The sequence below is a fragment of the Leptonotus elevatus genome, chromosome 1 (assembly GCF_054856555.1).
Source record: "Leptonotus elevatus isolate MCC_2025b chromosome 1, RoL_Lele_1.0, whole genome shotgun sequence".
In the NCBI taxonomy this organism is placed as follows: Eukaryota; Metazoa; Chordata; class Actinopteri; order Syngnathiformes; family Syngnathidae; genus Leptonotus; species Leptonotus elevatus.
This window is the reverse complement of record NC_141239.1, coordinates 8662621-8683664: the sequence shown is the minus strand read 5'-3', so window position 1 is coordinate 8683664 and position 21044 is coordinate 8662621. Positions and strand designations below refer to the sequence as shown.

General features: G+C 40.9%; 1 protein-coding gene across 1 annotated transcript; it reads left to right on the top strand.

The window, feature by feature from the left end:
• Positions 1–12420: 12420 nt before the first annotated feature.
• rheb (Ras homolog, mTORC1 binding) lies at positions 12421–18640 on the top strand. Its single transcript, XM_086072957.1, has 8 exons — positions 12421–12732; positions 15389–15460; positions 16233–16300; positions 17001–17083; positions 17155–17211; positions 17298–17345; positions 17423–17504; positions 17810–18640. Exons 1-8 carry the CDS (start codon positions 12681–12683, stop codon positions 17900–17902), a joined length of 555 nt encoding a protein of 184 aa, XP_085929083.1. The 5' UTR covers positions 12421–12680; the 3' UTR covers positions 17903–18640.
• The last annotated feature ends 2404 nt before the right edge of the window (positions 18641–21044 follow it).

Here is a 21044-nt window from a genome sequence, read left to right as displayed (position 1 = left end):
GGGGGTTGCGTCAGTGAAAATGGCTGGGAGTGAATGAGTTAAAAAAAAAAAACTAAGCATAACTACTCATAAATATACTGCAAGTATAAATACCTCTCTAACATTGCCAATAAAAAATTTGGGTTATGTGTATGTAGAGGCAGAATTTTTGAATTGAATCTATTGTCTGCTGAGTCTCCAATGGCTAAGACCATGCGGAGTCATTACGTTGCCACATAACCCTTCACAGAAGATCATTTTTGGCACCCTTGAGGCTACGCAACTGTGCTGGTTCTCATTTAAGCGCTAATGACACGTCGTAATAAAAAGGTGTCTCGCAAATGCGCGAGGAAAGCTAGATCCCATTTTCCTGTCATTTAAATGTCAAGCTGTTTCCGCACATCTGTTCCTCCGGGGTGTGAGAAAAAAAACATGCGTAGGATAAAAGATGTGTTTTTAATGAAGAGTAATGAAGCCTGTGTCGCATTACGGCGACGACTCGTGTCATCGTGACATATTTTACGGCATTGATTGAGCACGCACGCGAGTCCGACTTCTCGCGCCGCCCCCTTGAGCAAGTAAAGCCTTTTCTGCATATTTGATTGCATGTGATGCGAGCCTCATGTTGCCACCGCAGGGGTGTCTCGGCACACAGCTGAGGTGTCATCTTTCATATAAATAGATGAGCCCATCCTGTCATAATGATGCATTTGGTACTCAAGAATAGGTGGATTATATCACAATGGATTAGTACCAGGCAGGAGACTTCATGCCAGGATTTAGAGTTGATATTGGCTTTTTTGTGGTGCCGGTATTATTGGTGCCAAATAAAAACAGTGCAACGATATTGATAGAAAAGGAAACTCAACTTGGAACATGGGAAAGGAAAGCGCTACACTGGTCCTGGATGCACGATAAATGGGTCACCAACTTTTTTTAAACTGAGAGTTACTTCTTGGGTACTGATGATCATGTATTGGATCTCAGCTCCAATTCCACATGTGCCTAATGTGGTGTTTGGTGAGTTTACATGCCCCCAAGTGCTCATTCATTACAGTCAAAGCCTCTCCACCACAGAATCCGTCTTGAGGCCTGTTGAAGTGTGAGAAGCACCTGCCAACACTTTAGCTTTTAGTGTCTCTACATGGCTCCCCGAGGGCCACACCGCCAACTGAGGAAGCGCTTTAGGTTAGAACACGAGAGAAGTTAGGGTCGGAGAGACGATACAATTGCATGCCGCAAGCCCCTCTGAGGATCGGGGCCATTAAATGGGGGAGAGTAGGTAGAAGCGCCCGAGCTGATCATCATCAATTATTCAGCAGGCGCATGTGTGAATATTGACACCGGTGGACACATCCGCCGTGCTAATGGAGCGTGGCACAAGTCAAGAATCTGGATGTTGGCAAATTTGAGCAGCACAAAACCTGCAGGTGACACAAAGCAGCCCATCATGCTAACTAACGGAGATTGATGGAGGTCGAATCGTGATTAACACTGTTGCCTAATTGCATGAAAGTTTTTGGTTCGACTTACTTGAGTGGGTTTTCAACTTCTTCCGACTGTCCAAAAACATGTTTGTGTGGTACGCTGATGACTTGGCTGTCTTCAATATTTAGAAAAAGTTGTATGTTACTTTCAGTGTTTACAAAAACAATATAATTTAGATTTGCTGTTGTATTGTCTTTGTTGTTTACAAAAGCTTATTTTTTTTATTATTCCTTAAACACTCAAATTGGTGAGTTTGATAAAGACTACATTGTCTGATGTATTGCCTATTTAGGTTAAATGAAGATTGTACAGTCTTGGCCAAAAGTTTTGAGAATGACACAAAGTATTAATTATCACAAACTTTGCTGCTTCAGTGTTTTTAAATATGTTAGATGTTACTATGATATACTGAAATATAATTACAATAATTTCACAATTGTCAGAGACTTTTATTGACAATTAAATACAAATGTATACAAAGTGTCAATATTTGCAGTTTCGACCCTTTTTTTCAAGACCTCTGCAATTAACTTCTGGGCCACATCCTGACTGATGACAGCCCATTCTTGCATAATCAATGCTTGGAGTTTGTCAGTTTTTGTTTTCTCCACCCGCCTCTTGAGGATTGACCACAAATTCTCAATGGAATTAAGGTTTGGGGAGTTTCCTGGCCATGGACCCAAAATGTTGATGTTGTTCTTTCTGACCCACGTTATCACTTTTGCCTTATGGCAAGGTGCTCCATCATGCTGGAAAAGGAATTGTTCGTCACCAAACTTTTTATTGGGAGAAGTTGCTCTCGGAGGATGTTTTGGTACCATTCTTTTTTCATGGTTGTGTTTTTAGGCAAAATTGTGAGTAATCCCAGTCTCTTGGCTGAGAAGCAACCCCACGCATGAATGGTCTCAGGATACTTTACTGTTGGCATGACACAGGACGGATGGTAGCGCTCGCCTTTTCTTCTCCACACAACCTTTTTTTCCAGATGCCCCAAACAATCGGAAAGGGGATTCATCAGAGAAAATGACTTTACCCCAGTCCTCAGCAGACCAATCCCTGCATCTTTTGCAGAATATCAGTCTGTCCCTGATGTTTTCCTTGTTTAGTAGTGGCTTCTTTGCTGCCCTTCTTGTCACCAGGCCATCCTCCAAAAGTCTTCGCCTCACTGTGCGTGCAGATGCACTCGCACCTGCCTGCTGCCATTCCTGAGCAAGCTCCACACTAGTGGTGGCCCGATCCTGCAAATGAATCCACTTTAGGAAACGGTCCTGGCGTTTACTGGACTTTCTTGGGCACCCTGAAGCCTTCTTCACAACAATTGAACCTCTCTCCTTGAAGTTCTTGATGATCCGATAAATGGCAAATATGGATTTAGCAAATAATTTCAATTTGTCTGATCACTGTAAATAACATTCTGGAGTACATTCAAATTGCCATCATCAAAAATGAGGCAGTAGATTTTGTGAAAATTAATATCTCAAAACTTTTGGCCACGACTGTACATTGTGTTTGAATACAAAATCATACCTTTGGTATGCTAATTTGTATTAAATATTAACAAAAACAAATACATTGGGATTAGGGTTGGAATTACATTAGGGTTAGGTTCGTGGAGGACCAGATTTTCTTTAATAGTTTGTTCAACTATTGTTCAAATTACTCAACTTTATTTATAAATAACTTTAAAACAACCTTTGTGGCATACAAAGTGCTAGACATGGAGTAAAAGTCATACAATAACAAAGACAGTTAAAACAATACATTCATAACAGAAATAAACAAAAAACACAAATAGCCTACTGCAGAAGTCATAAAACACTAAAACAATCCCGAGTCTCATGCTAAGTCAAAAGCCAAAGAATAGTTACTGTAAAAACGGTAACGCGTAACAAAAAAATGCTTGCATATCTCAACATTATTTATTACATATGACAATTTCACATTTTGGTACAGATTTGAGCAAGAATTATGGATTTTTAGGCAAATTAGTTGCTTTGGCGGGCCAAAAATTATGTGGTAGGCCTGGATGTGGCTAACCTTGCTCTCGCAAAATTTATTCTCGCGGTATTTGTGAGTTCACAAACTCCCGAGAATCCATCTTGTACCGCTCCCATTGATTTCCACCGATACGAGCCACTAGTGGTTCGGACCAATCACAGAGCGACATTGTATTTGGGGGCGGGATATGCAGCTGTGACGAAAACAAGAAGCACCGAAGCCGTGGGAAGAAACAAACATGGCGACACCGGTGGACGCTGCTATTAATTCTGTTCTCGCTGAATTAGTCTCTTGTATCCACATATCAACATTGCAAAACCGACAACATAAACTCATGATATCAGCTAGTCACAACAGTCGCATGTCGGTGACGACATTTTCATCCTTTGCCGTGATTGGTCGAAACAAAAGTTAGGTAGACGTGCACACGATTCTGCTTCGTCCAATCAGCTCGAAGTGTTGTACAGCATGCCACGCCTTTCCCGAGCAAATCAACGCGGAGCAGTTCCAGACTGATATTGTGGAGAACTTCCTTGAGTGAAGCACAAATCAATCTGACTATTGCCAGGCTATGATGTGGCCCCAGGGCCTTGAATTTGACACCTGTTTTTTTTAATTGCCTTAGATATTTGCAGTACATATATAAAAATTGAAGACTCCAAATTGTCTTTGATGTTGACAAAAAAATTATATATAAGTATAGTCCATTAGTTTCACTGAAGACTCTAAATCAGGCATCACCAACATGGTGCCCGCAGGCAAGGACAACATTAGTCAACCACGGGTCTGTTCTAAATATAACTCACCAGTGAAATTAAACCCCTCATATCAATAACATTGATTAAATTACTGTTGTTAGTTCTTAACCCTTAACAGTTTTTGATGGTTAGAAAACAGAAAACAGTGTTTGGTGGTGCAAATTTTGGAGGCAATAATAAGCTGTCATTTGTTAACTTTGAAGCCAGTCGGTGATAAGAGAGCCTAAACAAATGAGATAAGCATCCTCCATGTTCTTGGAATATTGTTCTCCTTTCTTATCAGATAAGTGAAACTCCTACGCAACCTATTTTGTCATCCACTAATCTCACTCCAGGCTAGCTGGCTATCTGTACAAGTAGTTAGATCTGCGGCCAGATACAAACTAAACAAACTGGGCCGACGTGATGAATAGACGATAACGACACCCAAGGGAGAGCGCGATCCAGGTTAACTCCGGCATATCGAGATAACATCTGTAACATTTGCAGGATAGCTAACGGGGCTCCAAAGTGTTCGAGTCAGAGTTTGCTGATGCAGCAGAAGCGAGGACGATGCTAGTGTGGCTGTGACGGCAACAGGCGAGTGATGAAGCACCGCTGAGGAACCTAAATGAGTCCCACAGCCCTGATGTTAGCACTACTGTGAACATAGCGGTCGCGCTCAGAGTTTGGCTAATCTTGATGAGAGGTCATGTTAGCACAGTCAGTGAGACTAATTGGTTGACCTTCCTGGGTCTTGCACTGCTTACTGGCACCATGTGGTGACTCAATTGATGCTTACCAAACACATATGCTAGGTTAATTTAGTTCTCGAAATTATGGTCAGTAATGTTGTATAACACATACACTACTTTTTTGTAATTTGTCCTGTTTACAATACTGTGCAAGTTCAGTTCATTTAATGAAGACTAGTCAAAACTGTCTAAAATAATTAAGTTAATAAGTAAGTTCTGCTAAATTTATTTTGATCTATGTAAACATGCAAGTTTACTGAACACTAAATGTTATTTTGTTTACTAAAAACATGGGTGACATTGATTGAGGATGCTAAATTGTCAACGTTCAGTTCATCGAAGATTCAACTGTTTAGGATCTTTACAAAAACACATGCGCTCACTAAAGATCATATTGTCTTAGATGGTTACAAAAACATGTAGATTACATTCATTGAAGTCCAAAACTCAAATGTTGGGTCTAATGAAGATTTTAATAGCTTAGATGGGTACAAAAACACAAACGCTCAGTTCACTGGAAACAAAACTGTTTATAAAAGAATGTAGATTACATTCATTGAATGCTATAAATCGTCTTCAAGTTCATTAAAGCTCATAAACTACCGTCACTGTCAGGCCCGGACTGGGCCATCTGGAGCGGAGGGACAATTCCCGGTTGGCCGTTCTATATTTTGGCCCGCGAATTGGCAGGCAGGCAGGAGTAAATAAAAAGCATACATGTCATCTTATGTTATGTCAATCAATTGTAACAGTGATTCTCCTTACAGGCCATTAAATTATAATATAGCACTGACTGCCTGCCTTTGTTACTAAGGGTGTCACCGAATTACAATAATGTCATATCAAAATTAGCAAAACTTTAATCCACGAATGAAAACAATATAATTATATCAAACCTTGTCTGTACAAAAATAACACATAAAAGAGGCAAAACACAATCACAAGTGTTACAAGTAACAGCAACAAAGCATGATGGGAAAGTCTCCTACATTTACGTTGCTCTCTTCAAGTTACTGTCAGTTAGCTCAGTAGTGTGCACCAGAAGTGGTGAGAACACATTTCAAAATAAGAGTATTAACAGGAAGTACAGTGTTACCTGTTTTAATCTTGCTGGTTTAATTTCATTTTTTAGGTGTGTCTTGTGAAGTGTAAAATGTCTTATCCCATTTAATGTACATTTGCTTATTGGTTTCTTTTTGTCCTTTTTTTGCCCATTTATGTTCACATAATTGTTAAAATAAACAAAGACCGTCAATTGTGAATGACATTTTTGATCAAATGCAATATGAATATCGTTGGAGGGGAATGCTCATCTATTTTACATTGATACTCAAACTGTAAAATTGTGTATGTTCATTAAAATGTGAAGTGTAGTGGGCCGGTCTGAACCCTGAAACTCCAGGGCTGAAAATGAGTCCCAGTCAGGCCCTGGTCACTGTTCACAAAAAGGTGTAGGTTGTTAGAAGACCCGCTGACTCTAGCACACAAAAACAGATGAAACATCACCTCCTGGTGGTTGGCAAAGCAAGTAAAAAGTAAAGTGTTCCAACTTTACCTAACTTTTTAGATGTAGTTTAGTTTCTAAACTTCAGCTTTAGCTAATAGTGCAGCTACAAGTCTGTGAACAACTTTGTTTTCCCACTAAGCCATCCCCTTGTTGCCTGGTTTGAGACCTTTGAGTAAATTCCAGTAAATGTATCACAAATTTAGTGATTTTGCTACATAGCAGGGCAGCGGGGGTTAGCTAGGCCAGGTTTACTAATGAGCTCTGGAGCAGCGGGGTGGCACTGGGAGAATTTCCGCTTTGAAAACGGCAGATGAGGCTCTGCGTTAGATGTACTGTAAGCTGACAGTGGCTGGAACGAGGCCTTCAAGGTACGTCAGGTGCGATGGACCAAGCTATATTTCAACATTCTCATTTCCATCCGTTCCGGTTTCACGGCGGATTATTGTTCTGGCGCGGCCGCTTCACACAATGGGATGTGACAATGCTCCGTTCTAAAAAAATGATGGCACTTGCCAGAGCGTGTCACTGCCATAAATGTTTCACGCCACGCTAATATGGTAATCACTGGATCCCCCACAATGGCACCTTGTGAGGGGTTGCATTTTCAGGCCTGTATGATTCTGGACACCAGCCAACAGTACAAGTCCGAACATCTTAAAAAAGGCGTTCTTTTAAAAAAAAAAGAATTATGCATATACAGGGAAAACAGCAACAGGGATTTGCATGCTGAGATGTGAGTGCCTTCCTCAGAGTTAAATATGCAATTCTGTTTTCACGAGCATGGGTCCAGGTGCCCGTCGGTGGCCGTGGTCCAGCTGGAGGATGTGGCCGATTCGCTTCGACTGGCATGCAGGCTGGCATACTAACGGAGTGTGACAAGGCTCAAGCTCCTGCCTGGTGTCTGCAAGCATGTACAACTCCAGGCTTACCAAAAATATGTTGAAAGTCACACGCAACCACCTGCCACTTTTAAGGGGGTTCAGTATCTTGCTCAAGGATACTTCGACGCAGTCACAATGGCATGGGATCAAACCCACAACCCCTGCGTTGTGAGACGTCCACTCTACCACTGAGCCACAAATGGTGTAATTAATTTATCTAATCATTGCGGTTGGACCTAAAATGGGCGATCACAATTGAAGTGGTGGTTGTTCTTCCACTTTTGAAGTTTTCAGAGGCTTTTGAAATGGATCAAGGTCAGATATCGTTCAAAACAGCCAATCCGTGCCGGAGTTATTTTGGGAATCTTGGACCAGTTTGTTCAGTCCACACACAAGGTTGTTAATTCTACTTGACCAAATGCACATGCAACAAGGAAAAAACTGAAGATTGGTTGAGGAACTAAGTCAAATTATATTCTAATTACAACCAAACCATGCAAAAGTTGATTTGGTGATCCTGGCCTCTGTTGGTTTGGTCCTTACCTGTTGACTTTACCTTACTGAACAAACCACAACAAGGTGGAAAATGAAGGTGGCTAGGGATCTGTTAGGAAAGCAAACCTCTGAAGACTTCGCTTGGTGGTCTTGGAATGGTTGGTTTTGTCCACACACGACAAGTTCACTTGTGTTATCTGACAAAATGGACTGCACCAAAAGGATTAGAATTGGAGAGGATGAAAGTCTGATTGTATTCTCAAGGTAACCAAACTGCGCTAGATTTCATTTGGTGTGGTCTCTGATTAATTGGCTTGAGGTCAGATCTCATTCTTACCAAAACAGTACCATGACAACCAAATAGGGGCTGGTGATATGGCCTAAAAAAATTGTGGTGATGATATTTTTGATGATATTGGTAATAATTACTGAACAATAGATTTGTGATTGGTGCTTCGGAATAATAGCACTAAGACTTTTATTGCAGCACAATATTTAATATTTAAGCCACTTTTTTCACAATTGAAATGTAAACAAATATAAAATATAGCAACCGTAATGCAATGCCCCTGCAAGGTCTTATTGTAACACAACTGCTTAAAGCACATTTACTTAGCAAATACAAAGAAAACACAAACCTTCAGAAGTCAGTGGCAAATTTCATGTGTCAAGAAAGTCCATTATTTTCTCCTATGTGGTTGATTCTCGTGTTGTAGAGCTAAACTCGCTACTCGCGGCTCTTTTATCACCCAAAAGAACAGCTCCACACTGCAAAAAAAAAACAACTTTTATTGGAATAACTTGATCATGACTTTTTCCTTCTACTCTCTAATGTGGCTACAACTTAACAATGTATCAGACCGCGTGGAAGCACACTGCCCCTAAGTGGCCAAACCAGATACAACATGAACAGCGCTCCAAATAAAGGCACACAGACAAAGGCAAGACAGTATAAAATAATTTAAATAAAATCGGTTTTAGTAACTTCTGGAAATTTCAATCTATGTGTTGATAAATTAGAAAAGTAAAACTTTGTTTTAAAAGCTAAACAGTGCTACTTGTGTCCCTCAATATGACACAAATAAACCTCACATTTTGGCTTTAAAGTAGGAACCGAGGTCTGAGCTTGTCATCCCCTCCAACTGTCAGCTGATTTTACAAGTACAAGTACTATTATGTAAATTGAGGTGGCTGTTTTGCCGTGACTGGCAAATTTCCTTTTAGCGTTATTTGATTGGCCAGTCCCCGGAGTAAGAAAGTCTTGGCCTGCCCGTAAATCGGCAATTTTGCCGTGATTAGTCCGCTTCACCAAGTTCACCCCCTTCTATAGATCTCCTTTCACTTTTCAATTTGTTTTGTCACTGAAAATAGGCTGTTATCAGCATTACCAACCTACTATACTACATTTCATAAGGATTTTATTTTGCAGACAACGCAGATGCTGATAAGCGTCACGGGCACGGCGAGTGAAGGTAAGCTTGCCTTTCATACCGGTAAGTGCTTGCAAGGCGAGTCCGCCTTGACGAGATAGCGTACATGTTGCGACCACGCAGCGACATAAACGTGCACATTTGTACTATTCACATAAGCTTGTAAATGTCTATAAGCAATCAGAATCAAATATAAAATAAGATTTCCTCACTCCAGCGATTGACCAATATTGGAGCCGTTCAGAGCAAAAATATCGCTAGCATTTGAGTTGCCAGTCACGGCGAAATAACCACTGCCTAAACAAATTGCGTGGGGCAACTTCAGCAATATACTTGCGGCTAGGTAGCAGTAGCACATACCTGGGTTCTCCCGTTTTCAGCAAGTGGTGAAATCGAGTCTTCCTCACTGCATACATTGGTGCCATATCATTAGCGAGGTGCAACGTGTCCGCTTTGGTGATCGTTCTTATTGTGCACCTTTCTTGTCATTTGCGCTTCCTTGTGCAAATGACCCCTCTACGGCAACATAATAAACTTTTCTTTTTTTTTTTTTGCAAGAGTTTGTTTGCTGTTGTTGAGTTCCTCCCGTATGGAGTGTGTGAGGACACGACTGGCAGAGCTAAAGCTATGGAAGCCCATGGGGCGAAAGGCGCGAGCGCGGCGCAACGAAAGGTAGAAAAAAAAACATCGATGTTATAATTTTTTTAACCGTCCACAACAAAACACTGGAATTAATTCTAAAAATGTCTTTGTCGTACCCAGCCCTCGTTTCCAGTTGTCAGGGCCATCATGGAAGGCCTCTGCGCCGCAAAGAGCTTAATGTATTATTTCACCAAGGCTTGTTTTAAGCCTTTTTATTAAAGTGAAACAATCTTGTCACGCACCTGTTGCTAGTTCTGGGGACGGGTATTTATTGTCGGCCTGTGTCAGCACACGCTAATCCCTAGCCACTATTACCAGCGTGACCTATTCCTGGTCATCATTTTGTCTACGTGTGGTGATTGTACTGTAGGTACCTGACAGCTTTCTCCATCCACTGTCCTCTTTTCGGATGCCCAATGTCATAGAGACAAAATGGTCTACTGCTGACATGCTGATTTCCTCCCCTGTGTGCTGACAAGTGTGTGTTTAAGTAAGACACTGTGGTATGGGAGGGGGGGGGGGCAGAGAAACTACTTTTCTCTAGCATGTAGTGTTTGGAAAAAGACAAAGACATTAGATCTGTCTTGCAAATAAACGTCAAAAGTGGAATGCCATCCTCTCACCACCTTTGCCTGGAATTCCACCATCTGCCCGCGGGCTTAACCCACTAATTGTGGCCTCACTTCCTACGCCATTGTCGCATGCCTGTGGCTCGCTTTTCCAAGCCACGGTTATATTAAGAAGCGGGTGTTTTAGTGGAACGGACGTCATGCTATCAGCCGAAATGATCACTGTTTGTGTGTAACGGCCGCCTGATTGATGTGCCTGAGGTTCCTGTGGTCCAGTGTCAAAGAGGCTTTGGCTGAGTCTGGCTTCTTATTAGATAGCACCAAGGGTGGAAGTAAACAGTAGTTACGATGTGGGGTTGTCATAGAAATTAGAGTAAAATGTAGCTTTTTTTTTTTTTTTTTTTTTGGGATTGACTGGCGCTGAGTGGGTTGGATTTGATGTGTAATGCAATGGGGACATCTACTGGCTAACTTTAGACATGACAACATAATGAAGTATTTTTGAGGGAAATCAACCGCTACTATTACCTGTTTTATTGGTATAAATGAACAAATCTATTTTACGACAAGTACATTTCCTCACCTACCACACTACTAGGATGGCTGTTAATGATAATAATAATAAGCAAAATCACAATACGGATAATGCTTCTCAAAAAATCTTTTAGCTAAGAAGTGTTTTGCACTTTCACAAAAATATATGAACTTAATCAATTTTAATTTAATAAAATTAATAGTTTGTTTTAATTTTGGTTTAAGGAATAAATTAACGTGGACATTTTGTTAACTTTTGATTTTTCTTAATTTCTAAGCATGTTCTATACTTATTTTCAGAGTGATACCAGTATGTGTACACTACTCTTCAGTAGTCACTGGTACCAAAACCAAATACCAATACCACTATTACTTTTGATACATAATATACCCCCCCTCCACCTCAACACAAAAAAAAGCTAAATTTAAAGAATCTATATATGCCAATAAATCTTTTTTACTTCAAATTGCATGAAAATAATAGTAATTAGCTATTCTTCTCATTTCTATTCTCTGATCTTAAAATGGCCACAAACACCAATACTGTTATCGGCCTCTGTCTGGAGTACCAATACCTTGAAATAAAGTCAGGTATCAGCCAAATACCGATAGTATCAGTACTCGCCCATTATTATTTTATTTTTATTTTTTGTAATAACGAGTAAATAATAAAATATAGTAATTGTATTAACTTTGAAATCTAATTTGCTGTAAAACAAATAAATTATTAACTCTTAATTTTATTTTCATAGAAAAAAAACTCCAAACTAATTTAGATACTAACCCTTGTTTTGGTTTGATTTATGTTGTATTTGTTTTATGTTATGCATGTGTTTCTGTAAAGTGCTTTGTTTCAGCTACGGCTGTTTGAAAGTGCTACATAAAGATGACTTGACTTTTAATTTTGTTATTCAGATAAATTTCATTACATTACCTCTTATATTGTTAGATATTAATGTTGTAATTAAAAACATAAGTAACTCAATTTCATCATTGACTCTTAATCGATAAATACTTGATGCATTATCTAATCAACTTTGATTCAATCCTGCAATTTATTGACAAAATGATCGTTCCCTCTGTTTTATACTGCTGTTGCTCCTACTACAAAAAAAAAGTATTTTATCAATATATGGACCCCAATTGTGTTTCAAAATGTAAACAAAATCTTGAATGAAAAGAAAAAATATGGCAATATACGTCGTGCTGGTATCAGCATCCCTGCTTCCTGACCCCTCAAAGATGAGAACGACATCGCTTTAGCGTCACGATGCTCACGTCGACCAATCACATCCTCGACCCCGGCTCCTTGTTATATGACGAACAGCCGCGTTGTCCAATCGTGGCATTACAACGGCCTTTCGAGCACGCCTCCTTTCTGGTTTAAGCCAATCGGGGCCGAGCAGTAATTACTAATTCATTACAATGTGAAGGGGAGTGACGCAGTTATTGAAAACCAAAAGCTACTCCACGCTTTCCCGCGTATGACCTGAAATAAACTCCGCCAATCTTCCCCCGGATTGCGGGAGACGAGGCTCCGACATCGCCGGCTGTGTGGACTGGGGCTGTATGTGCCAGTCGTCGCGCTCCTTGGGATTCGGGTGCCATTCCGGTTGGAGGTTGCGGTCGAAACCCGAGGACTCGATGCGATAACCAGAGCGAGACATGCCGCAGCCCAAGTCACGAAAGCTCGCCATCCTCGGCTACCGATCCGTAGGTGAGAGCCGCTCACACCACGAGAAGGGTTTGTTTGATCCTCTCCGGGTGAAGGGTGCCTGCGACCGGGGCTAGGATGAAGCGGGCCCTGTCGGGGTTCTCGCAGCATCCCTTCCTCCCTTCACCAGGTGAAGGCGGCTTCGGCGCCAGGCCTCCGCCTTAAAAGCTAAACCGTCAACATTTTTGACATACTTTCGCCGTCAAACAACGAAATGTCGGCGATAAGCCACACCCCCACTACGCTAATGCGAGACGAGCGGATGGATTTGACGCATGACTGGCCGGTTATGTCACCGCTAGCACGGCAAACGGGCGCAGTTTAGATGCGGTCTAAAAAAAGAAAAAGAAAAATGGAGGGGACCCAGCGTGATGGATGCTTGAATATTCAGTTTGTAATTACTCCATGTTTTTAGCTAGTGCCAGTGGACCTACATTTACTCATCAGCAGTGAGTGCTAGGCGTTTATCTCACTATAAATAATGAAGCCTAAATAGGTAAACGCTTAAAAAAAAAAGGTATTTTATTCTATCTATACTTATTCTGATCTGTACCATTTTCAATAAATACAGTTGTATCAAGAAAGGGTTATGGTTTGAAAATAGTGACTAGGCGCAATTGCAAGGGTTTAAAGACAAGGTTAAGGTTTCTAGCCAGGGTTAGGATTTGTAATGAGGGTTTCTAGCCTGGGTTTGCGTTACAAGGCTGGGTTTAAAGACAGGGTTAAGGTTTCAAATCAAGGTATGGTTATTGTTTGTGTTGGCCCTAAAAAGTGGCGGTGGGCCCCTACATTCCTTTTCTACATCTTTGTTTCCTTCCTCCCTCCCTTTTATTTATTCTTCACCCTTTATGTTTTGGCAAATACCAATTCCAGGTATTAGTATTTTATAATATTGGGTACTCATGGAGGCTGCCGATACATATGGTTAAAAAAATAAAAATAAACTGACATGCAGGAAGTCCTACTTGGCAATAATTGGTGCTATGCTGCAGCAGTTTATCTTCTTTTGTTATTGTTTTAAATTACATTTTATATATCAAAAGTACTAGAAGTATCGGTATTCTGTATCAATGAGTACTCAAATAGTGAATACTTGTACTGGTATCAATTTGGAGGGGGAGGAAGTGGTATTAAACATCCCTATTTAATACAATAGTGATCCGGACGCTGACATCACGCGTCTCAAAATGGGTGTTAGCAAAGCCATTTTGGCAGCATAGAAAACGCATCTGGCACTTTGAGTAAACGGCAAACGCCACACTTTAACAATGATTGACAGCTGTTGTGGACCACAATGAGAAGAGGTACACACAAAAAAGGATTGTGCATGCTCCAGGCTACCAAAAGAGGAACCAATGTGTAGCCAATGGAGCACTTTGTACATGGTGGCTGAATCTGCAGATGCTAACTTACCACACGCAAAATGTTCTAATCAGCAGCTGCTAAGTTGCTAACGTACCTAAATAACACTATAAGACATGCATTAAACTAACATGCTAACTTTGATGGCATTTTTGTACAAACTTGTAAAGCCTTTGCATGATCAGATTTGAAAGCACTCACCTCATCGGCAAAAGAGGAGATAATTCCACGCAGCAGCGTTGCCGAGTTGAAGAAGAAAAAAAATGAGCTCCTGACACTTCATCGGCAATCCAACGTGGCCACCTCGCGCATGTATATCAAGTCCTTTTCATCGAAGTGGCTGTCAATTCTCTTGGGCGGAAAGTTGACGGATAAACGCTATATTTTTGCCCTCCTCACCGTTGTAGTCAATTAACGATGCGCCACTACTTTCCTGCTGCAGGGGGGCGTGTTCAGAAAAATTGTCACGTGAAAAATATTAAGACAAATACAATTATTTGAAACACTATAATTATGTAAGTTCCCTTTGGACCAAACAAGATTTATTAAATTATTTATTAAAACAAAAAAAAAAAAAGTGAGAATATATCAATTTAAACGACTCAAAATTAGTATTAATAATCTTTTATTGTTGTTTACGATTACACCGATTTTGTAATTGTGGAGTGTAATAATTGAAATTGTAATAGAATTTTGATGAATTGCACAGCCCTAATGGTAATTAATTAGGGGCAAGAAATAATTTGTTTGGGGAAGGGTGTCTATAATGACAAAGGCAGTATTTGAGGAAGGCAGGTGCCAGCCATTACGGCAGTCAAGGAAGTAATCAAGGCAGGGCATTTATGAACAGAGTCCAGTATTTAAGGTATTTGGGTCATGGCATCCAGTAAAGCGGAGGCCAATATTTGATGAAATTTGGGCAGGGCCTCTATTTGTAATTGGGTCAGGGCACCTGTTAAAGACAAAAGCACTCTCATGTGAAATATTGTAATTGGGGTGTAGAATTTATCACATTGCGGGCCACCATTTTAAAGTTTACTGTAAATGAAGTCTGTAGTAATATTATAATTGGGGAATGGTGTCCAGTAGAACAGAAGTGGCTATTTGAGGAAATACAGTACTTGTACTTGCATAACACAAGGTAAGATGCTCCGCTCAAGCCCAGGGTGTGAACTACTTAAGGTGCAAAACAATTAAAAGGACAATGTCAAGTGATGGGTGAGTCTACCTGTTAGTGAGCCACACACGCAACCGCACACTTCCAATGATTGCTCATAAGATTTTTCTTCTTTGACAGGAAAGTCCTCTTTGACCATTCAGTTTGTCGAGGGCCAGTTTGTCGACTCCTATGACCCCACAATAGAAAACAGTAAGTACTCGATGAGGAGGATCACATTATCATTTTTTGTCCCATTTGCCATCAGAATTTTGTCTGTTGTGAATTTGCATAAGGATTTGCATCAAGCTAACAAATGTAAAAAAAAAATTGCACCTATGTATTTTTTTTTTTACTTTTGAAAGATGTTTTAGTACTATGTCGGTGATACACTCTCATCCAAATACTCAGAGGTTTTATTCCTAAAAAGTACATTTAATAATATTTTTAAAGTATATTTCCATATTGTAAGTCACCATAACATGATGCACATTCTTTCACATACCACTAGAGGGAGCGTGCGTTCCACACAAGTACTCACTGCTCTGTATTGTCCACATGGATGAATGCTAGTGTGAATGCCTGTTTGTCTTTATGTGCCCTGAGAATGCCTGGCAATCAGTCCGGGGGTGGTCCCTGCCTTTTGCCTAATATCAGCCTTCATTTGAAAATTGTGGATCTTCGCCGACCTGAGCTTTCAAGTCAAGAACAGGATAACTCGTGGTCGGATTATATAAATGAATAGAATCAAGAAATCCAAACTTTCCTGAAGGCTTCATCGTTTTCCTCGAGCCTGGTGTCTGGCATGCCGCTATAAATAACTTGTAAGCAGTTGGTGTAAAAGCAAAGCGTCAGCGTTCTCTGTGAGTCGGCACAATATCGACGTGTCCCTGCACCCGATGAACCCGCTCGCCAAGGATCCACTCCGAAGAGCATGGGGAGATGTATCACTGTTTTATGTGTTTTCTTCTTCTTCACTTTGCAGCATTTACTAAAATGATCACGATAAACGGACAGGAGTATCATCTTCAGCTGGTGGACACAGCGGGACAGGTAGTATATACCCTTCCTAAAAAATAAATGCACACTACTAGACTTTTCACCAATATGATCAGCGATATTAGATGCAAGGTTATTATAGGTAATGAAAACTAATGAGATAGCTAAAACTAAAATTGGGGAAAAAAATGTATAGAAATGAAAATGTTTAAAAAAGAAACTACCAAACTAAATCTTAGCTTACTAAGAATAAAACTAACTATAATTATAGTGAAAATGACCTTTTTCATCTTTTTTGATTGTATTTATTGTGGTATTGCTATACAGCCGTACAGAAGAAAGAAGGTCAAACAAGAAAAGTCTGGCGTTCTGCATAGCAGAGGGGGAAACCCTGCGTTTTTTTGAGAGACAAGATATCCCTAGTCGTAAAATATTTAGAATTTATTTACCGTACTAGAAGGGTGTCCTTATTGATACTAAAGCTAACTATAATTATAGTAAAAATGACCATTTTCTTGTTTTTTTAAATATATTTATTTTGGTATTTCTATACATCCGTACAGAAGAAAGAAGGTCAAACAAGAAAAGCCTGGCGGGCGCTGGGAGAAACCCTGCATTTTTTTAAAAGGGAAAAAATATCGCTGGTTGTCGGGTATTTAGATTTCATTTACCATACTAGAAGGGAGACCAACTATTTGGAACAACCACCCACCCCACCCCCAAAACTTTTATTGTACTATTTCTATCCCCACAGGATGAGTACTCCATCTTCCCACAGACGTACTCCATAGACATAAATGGCTACATCCTGGTCTATTCGGTCACGTCCAATAAAAGGTGTGCATTCCTTGCGCTAGCGGCGGCCAACATAGTGGCAAAATAACTGATTAAACGGACATTTCTTGCAGCTTTGAAGTGGTCCAAGTGATCCACGAAAAACTGCTGGACATGGTGGGGAAAGTTCAGTGAGTACCACGTCATCGACTTGTTTCCGAGCGGGGCGCATTCCGAAAAGGTATGAAAAGGTGTCACTTTTCTTCCCCCGCGCTAGAGTTCCCATCATGCTCGTCGGAAACAAGAACGACCTCCACATGGAGCGGTATGTGGTCAAATGATCTGTGCTGTAGATGGAGGCGGGGGTACCTAATGATGTGGCCTTTATCTTTTCTGTTATAGAGTAATCAGCTGCGAAGAGGGGAAAGCATTAGCCGACTCCTGGAACGCTGCATTCATGGAATCCTCGGCCAAAGAAAATCAGGTACCGAGTGAAAATATTTGCCTCATTTGGGGAGATTTAGGCATTTGTTTAGGAGTTTAGGGGCAAAAATATTCCCAAACATGTTTTGTGGACAAAATTGCAGTATAGTTCATTTTGTGCAAAATGCACTACTTTTTCTTCCTTTTTTTGGGGGAGGGAGCAAATTAAATTTCAAGTCCAGCTTACCACTGCATATCACGCGCAACACACTCCCCATCATCTGTTAGTGATATTTGGGCTCTTGATTGATCAGGCCCATGGAGGGCATCAAAACAGCGTCATGAACGGCATCTGTGTGTGTGCAGACGGCCGTGGAGGTTTTCCGCAGGATGATCCTGGAGGCGGAGAAGATGGACGGCGGCGCTCAGCCTGGCAAAACGTCTTGCGCCGTCATGTAGGGGCAGCCCGCAACCAACGTGACTACATACACACGCACACACACACACACACACACAAGCAAACAGGTGGGCACTTTGGTCATGACGTCAGCCCATCAGTGCTTTATGATGAAAAGCCTCGAAAAAATACACGGGCAGGTTTATGTCCGTCGATCCGGGTCGAAACAGACGATCCTTCTCTTTGTCTTTTTTTTTTTTTTTTTTTTTTTTTTTTAAGGCTTCATATCATAAAGGACTCGCTGAAAATGCGGAAGCATCCGTCAGTGTCAGGCCGACGTAACGACAGAAGTGCCCACCTGTGCAAACAAAAACACAAGACAGGACAACTGCACTGCACTAGGATATCCCGTTTTACTTGAAGGCTAGCTAACGCCACTTCTCCACTACCGCGCCGGGTCCTGATGATCCTCCATGGCCCTGGAACTCGTTATTTATCAGTGTTGTCATCCATGTTTTCCTTTGGGTGTGCTTGGTGAGGAAGCGGGACGAGTGGCGCTCATGAATTTCATCACAAAGCGTGTATCAGAACAAGCCTTTTCCCCACCATATGATCATGATAATAAGAACGGGAGAAAGCCGACGTTTCTTCTGGTACTTTTGATTTGTTTCCATATATCAGTAAGTGTCAGCCAAATAGTAGTAAGCAAACAAAAAACTTCATCCATTTTTTTAAAGTTGAAAATGTTGTACAAATGTTTTGGATTGTAATCATTAAAGCCAAAAGTGGTTATGTAAAAAGCGCTTGTCTGCTCTTTTTTTTCCACCCTTTTCTTTAATTGAGCGGATTTGTCATGGTGTGCGGTTGATAGTGGACCCAAATGCAGGAAGGCAGAGTGAGACGAGGCAAGCGTGCTCTTTAACGTAATTTAATTGAAAGAAAAACAAAAACAAACAACGTTCAAAACAAGATAGAAAGTACAAACCAAAACTGGAAATAAACTCACTAGTATCGAACTAAAACGAGCAGGCCACACAGGAGCTGGAAACCGGGTGTGACAAAGACAGTGGTCGTTTCTCAATATGCATTCTTGTCCGTACTTACGTCCTTGTGATGTCTTGAAACGTCATCAGTCGCAGCCCAAGTACTGTTCCAAATGCGAGTACGCAATAAGCCATAAGGGTCAAGCAAAGAACAGACGGAATACCCGGATGTTATTCTTACTGCGAGCTTCCTGGTTCTGACGCATTGCCGTAACTGTGTACCGTGTGACTAGATGTTATATAATTATGAGTAATATATTAAAGAAGTATCATTTATTTGAAATTATACATGGGATTTATCCAATTTAGGATTATATTGGGGGAAAATACGTTCTGGAAAGACACCGATGTGAGTTGCAGGTTTTGATCAGATTCTCCTGAAATTGTGGTACATCTATAAAAAAATTTATTTGAAGATCTAGTAAATCATATTTAATATATATTTTTAAAATATTGTAAATTGCCGTTAAACTAAGTTGTGTAAAAAAGGACTAGATTTAATAAAGTTGTACTTAACATGTTATGTATTTCTTATTATTTACGCTCATAAAAGGGGAGGAATACAATACTTCCAAACGTGATGCTGGTGGGGGGGCAGCAATGCACATGAAATGAAATGAAAAAAGAAGAACAAATGTGATGCCCCTCCGCTGCCATTCGTTCCTTGAAGTACGAAATGCATCTTGGGATATTTCCTCTATGCATCCTTGGTTTAAGCTAACAAAAAAGAACGACATACGGGAAATCCGTGTGGTCTTGGCTTATGCTTACTTCCGATTGGAAGAGTACTTGGGGCGCCACTGATGACGTTACACAAAATCACGAGGACGTAAGTAAGGTTTTGAACCCATGTATGTTGTAAAAACACATTTTGAAACATTGAAATAGTTGAAAGCTAGTCACATGATAAAACTGCGATGAATTACGTAAATACGGCAGCGAGATATGCGTGCTTGGGAAGTACGTTCCTGAGATCGGGCTTACCAAGACCCGCCTCGTTGCGTCACAAGAACGTACTCTGTCTTCTTGATATTGACAAACGGCCAGTGACTCGACAAGGACTGAAAGAAAGCAGGGAACTGAGGCCCCGTCCACACGAAAGCCAGTTTCAATGTATCCTCACAAGTTTCTTACCGTTTAGGCCGTTAGTCCACACGATGGCGCGGTTTCGGAGTTTGAAACCCATCACTTTTGAAAGAAGATTTTAAAACGCGCCCCATTCGCGTCCGTCTGGACACCATATGCAGGATACTCCTCCAGTGATGACGTAATGGTCGCGGCTCGATGACTACGCGAACCGTCAGTTTTGCGCAGCCTCCTTAGCTTGTTTATGCTTTTGCAGCGAAATATTTTTCATATTTTTTCCCACTTTCAACAAGCGGCGTCGTACTTGAATCACCCGCCATTGTCACTTCTCCTGTGTTTGTCTTTTTCATGTTGTTTTGATACATTAAAGCCATATCTATTCTGTAAATTGCAATAAAGTTAGAAAAAAAAGTTTGTCTTTTTCGCAGATTTTTCTTCTACGCTTTCCGTTAACTCCCTGTGGCTGCGCTACAGCGCCACCCCAGACTTGGCATATACATTACAGCCGTTACACGTCCTCAGCGTCTTCTTTTGGACACACGCAACTCTTGAAATGCTTCTGCGTGTACGAGATTTATTTGGACTCGGGGCCTAAATACACACAGTAACGAGACACCTGGACAAGACATGTGGCTTGGGGAGCTGATTGGGGAACACCAGGGACCGGGATGACAAGCACAGGAGGACATGATAAAACTTGACGAGACATTGACATAGGGAGACACACTAGGAAAACATGATCAATAAACCAAACCAAAACACAGACCATGACAGGATTGCCGCTTTGATTGGTAATACGCTCCATCCCACAATGGCACAAATGATCATTTACGCTCAGTTCTACAGTAAAGAAATGGGAATGCACTTGGCATCAAAATAGGACCCTTAATATTTAAAATATTTGGCTCGACCCATTTCGGACCCTGTTATCAGGAAAAACGTACTCTTTAACACACTTCAGACATAAGATATCCTTGTTGGAAATGCTTAAAAGACATAAGATAGTCTGATGTTTGATGTCCTTGGTCGGGAAGGGGAAAAATCGAGACAAAAACACCCCAATTGTCTTTCTGTG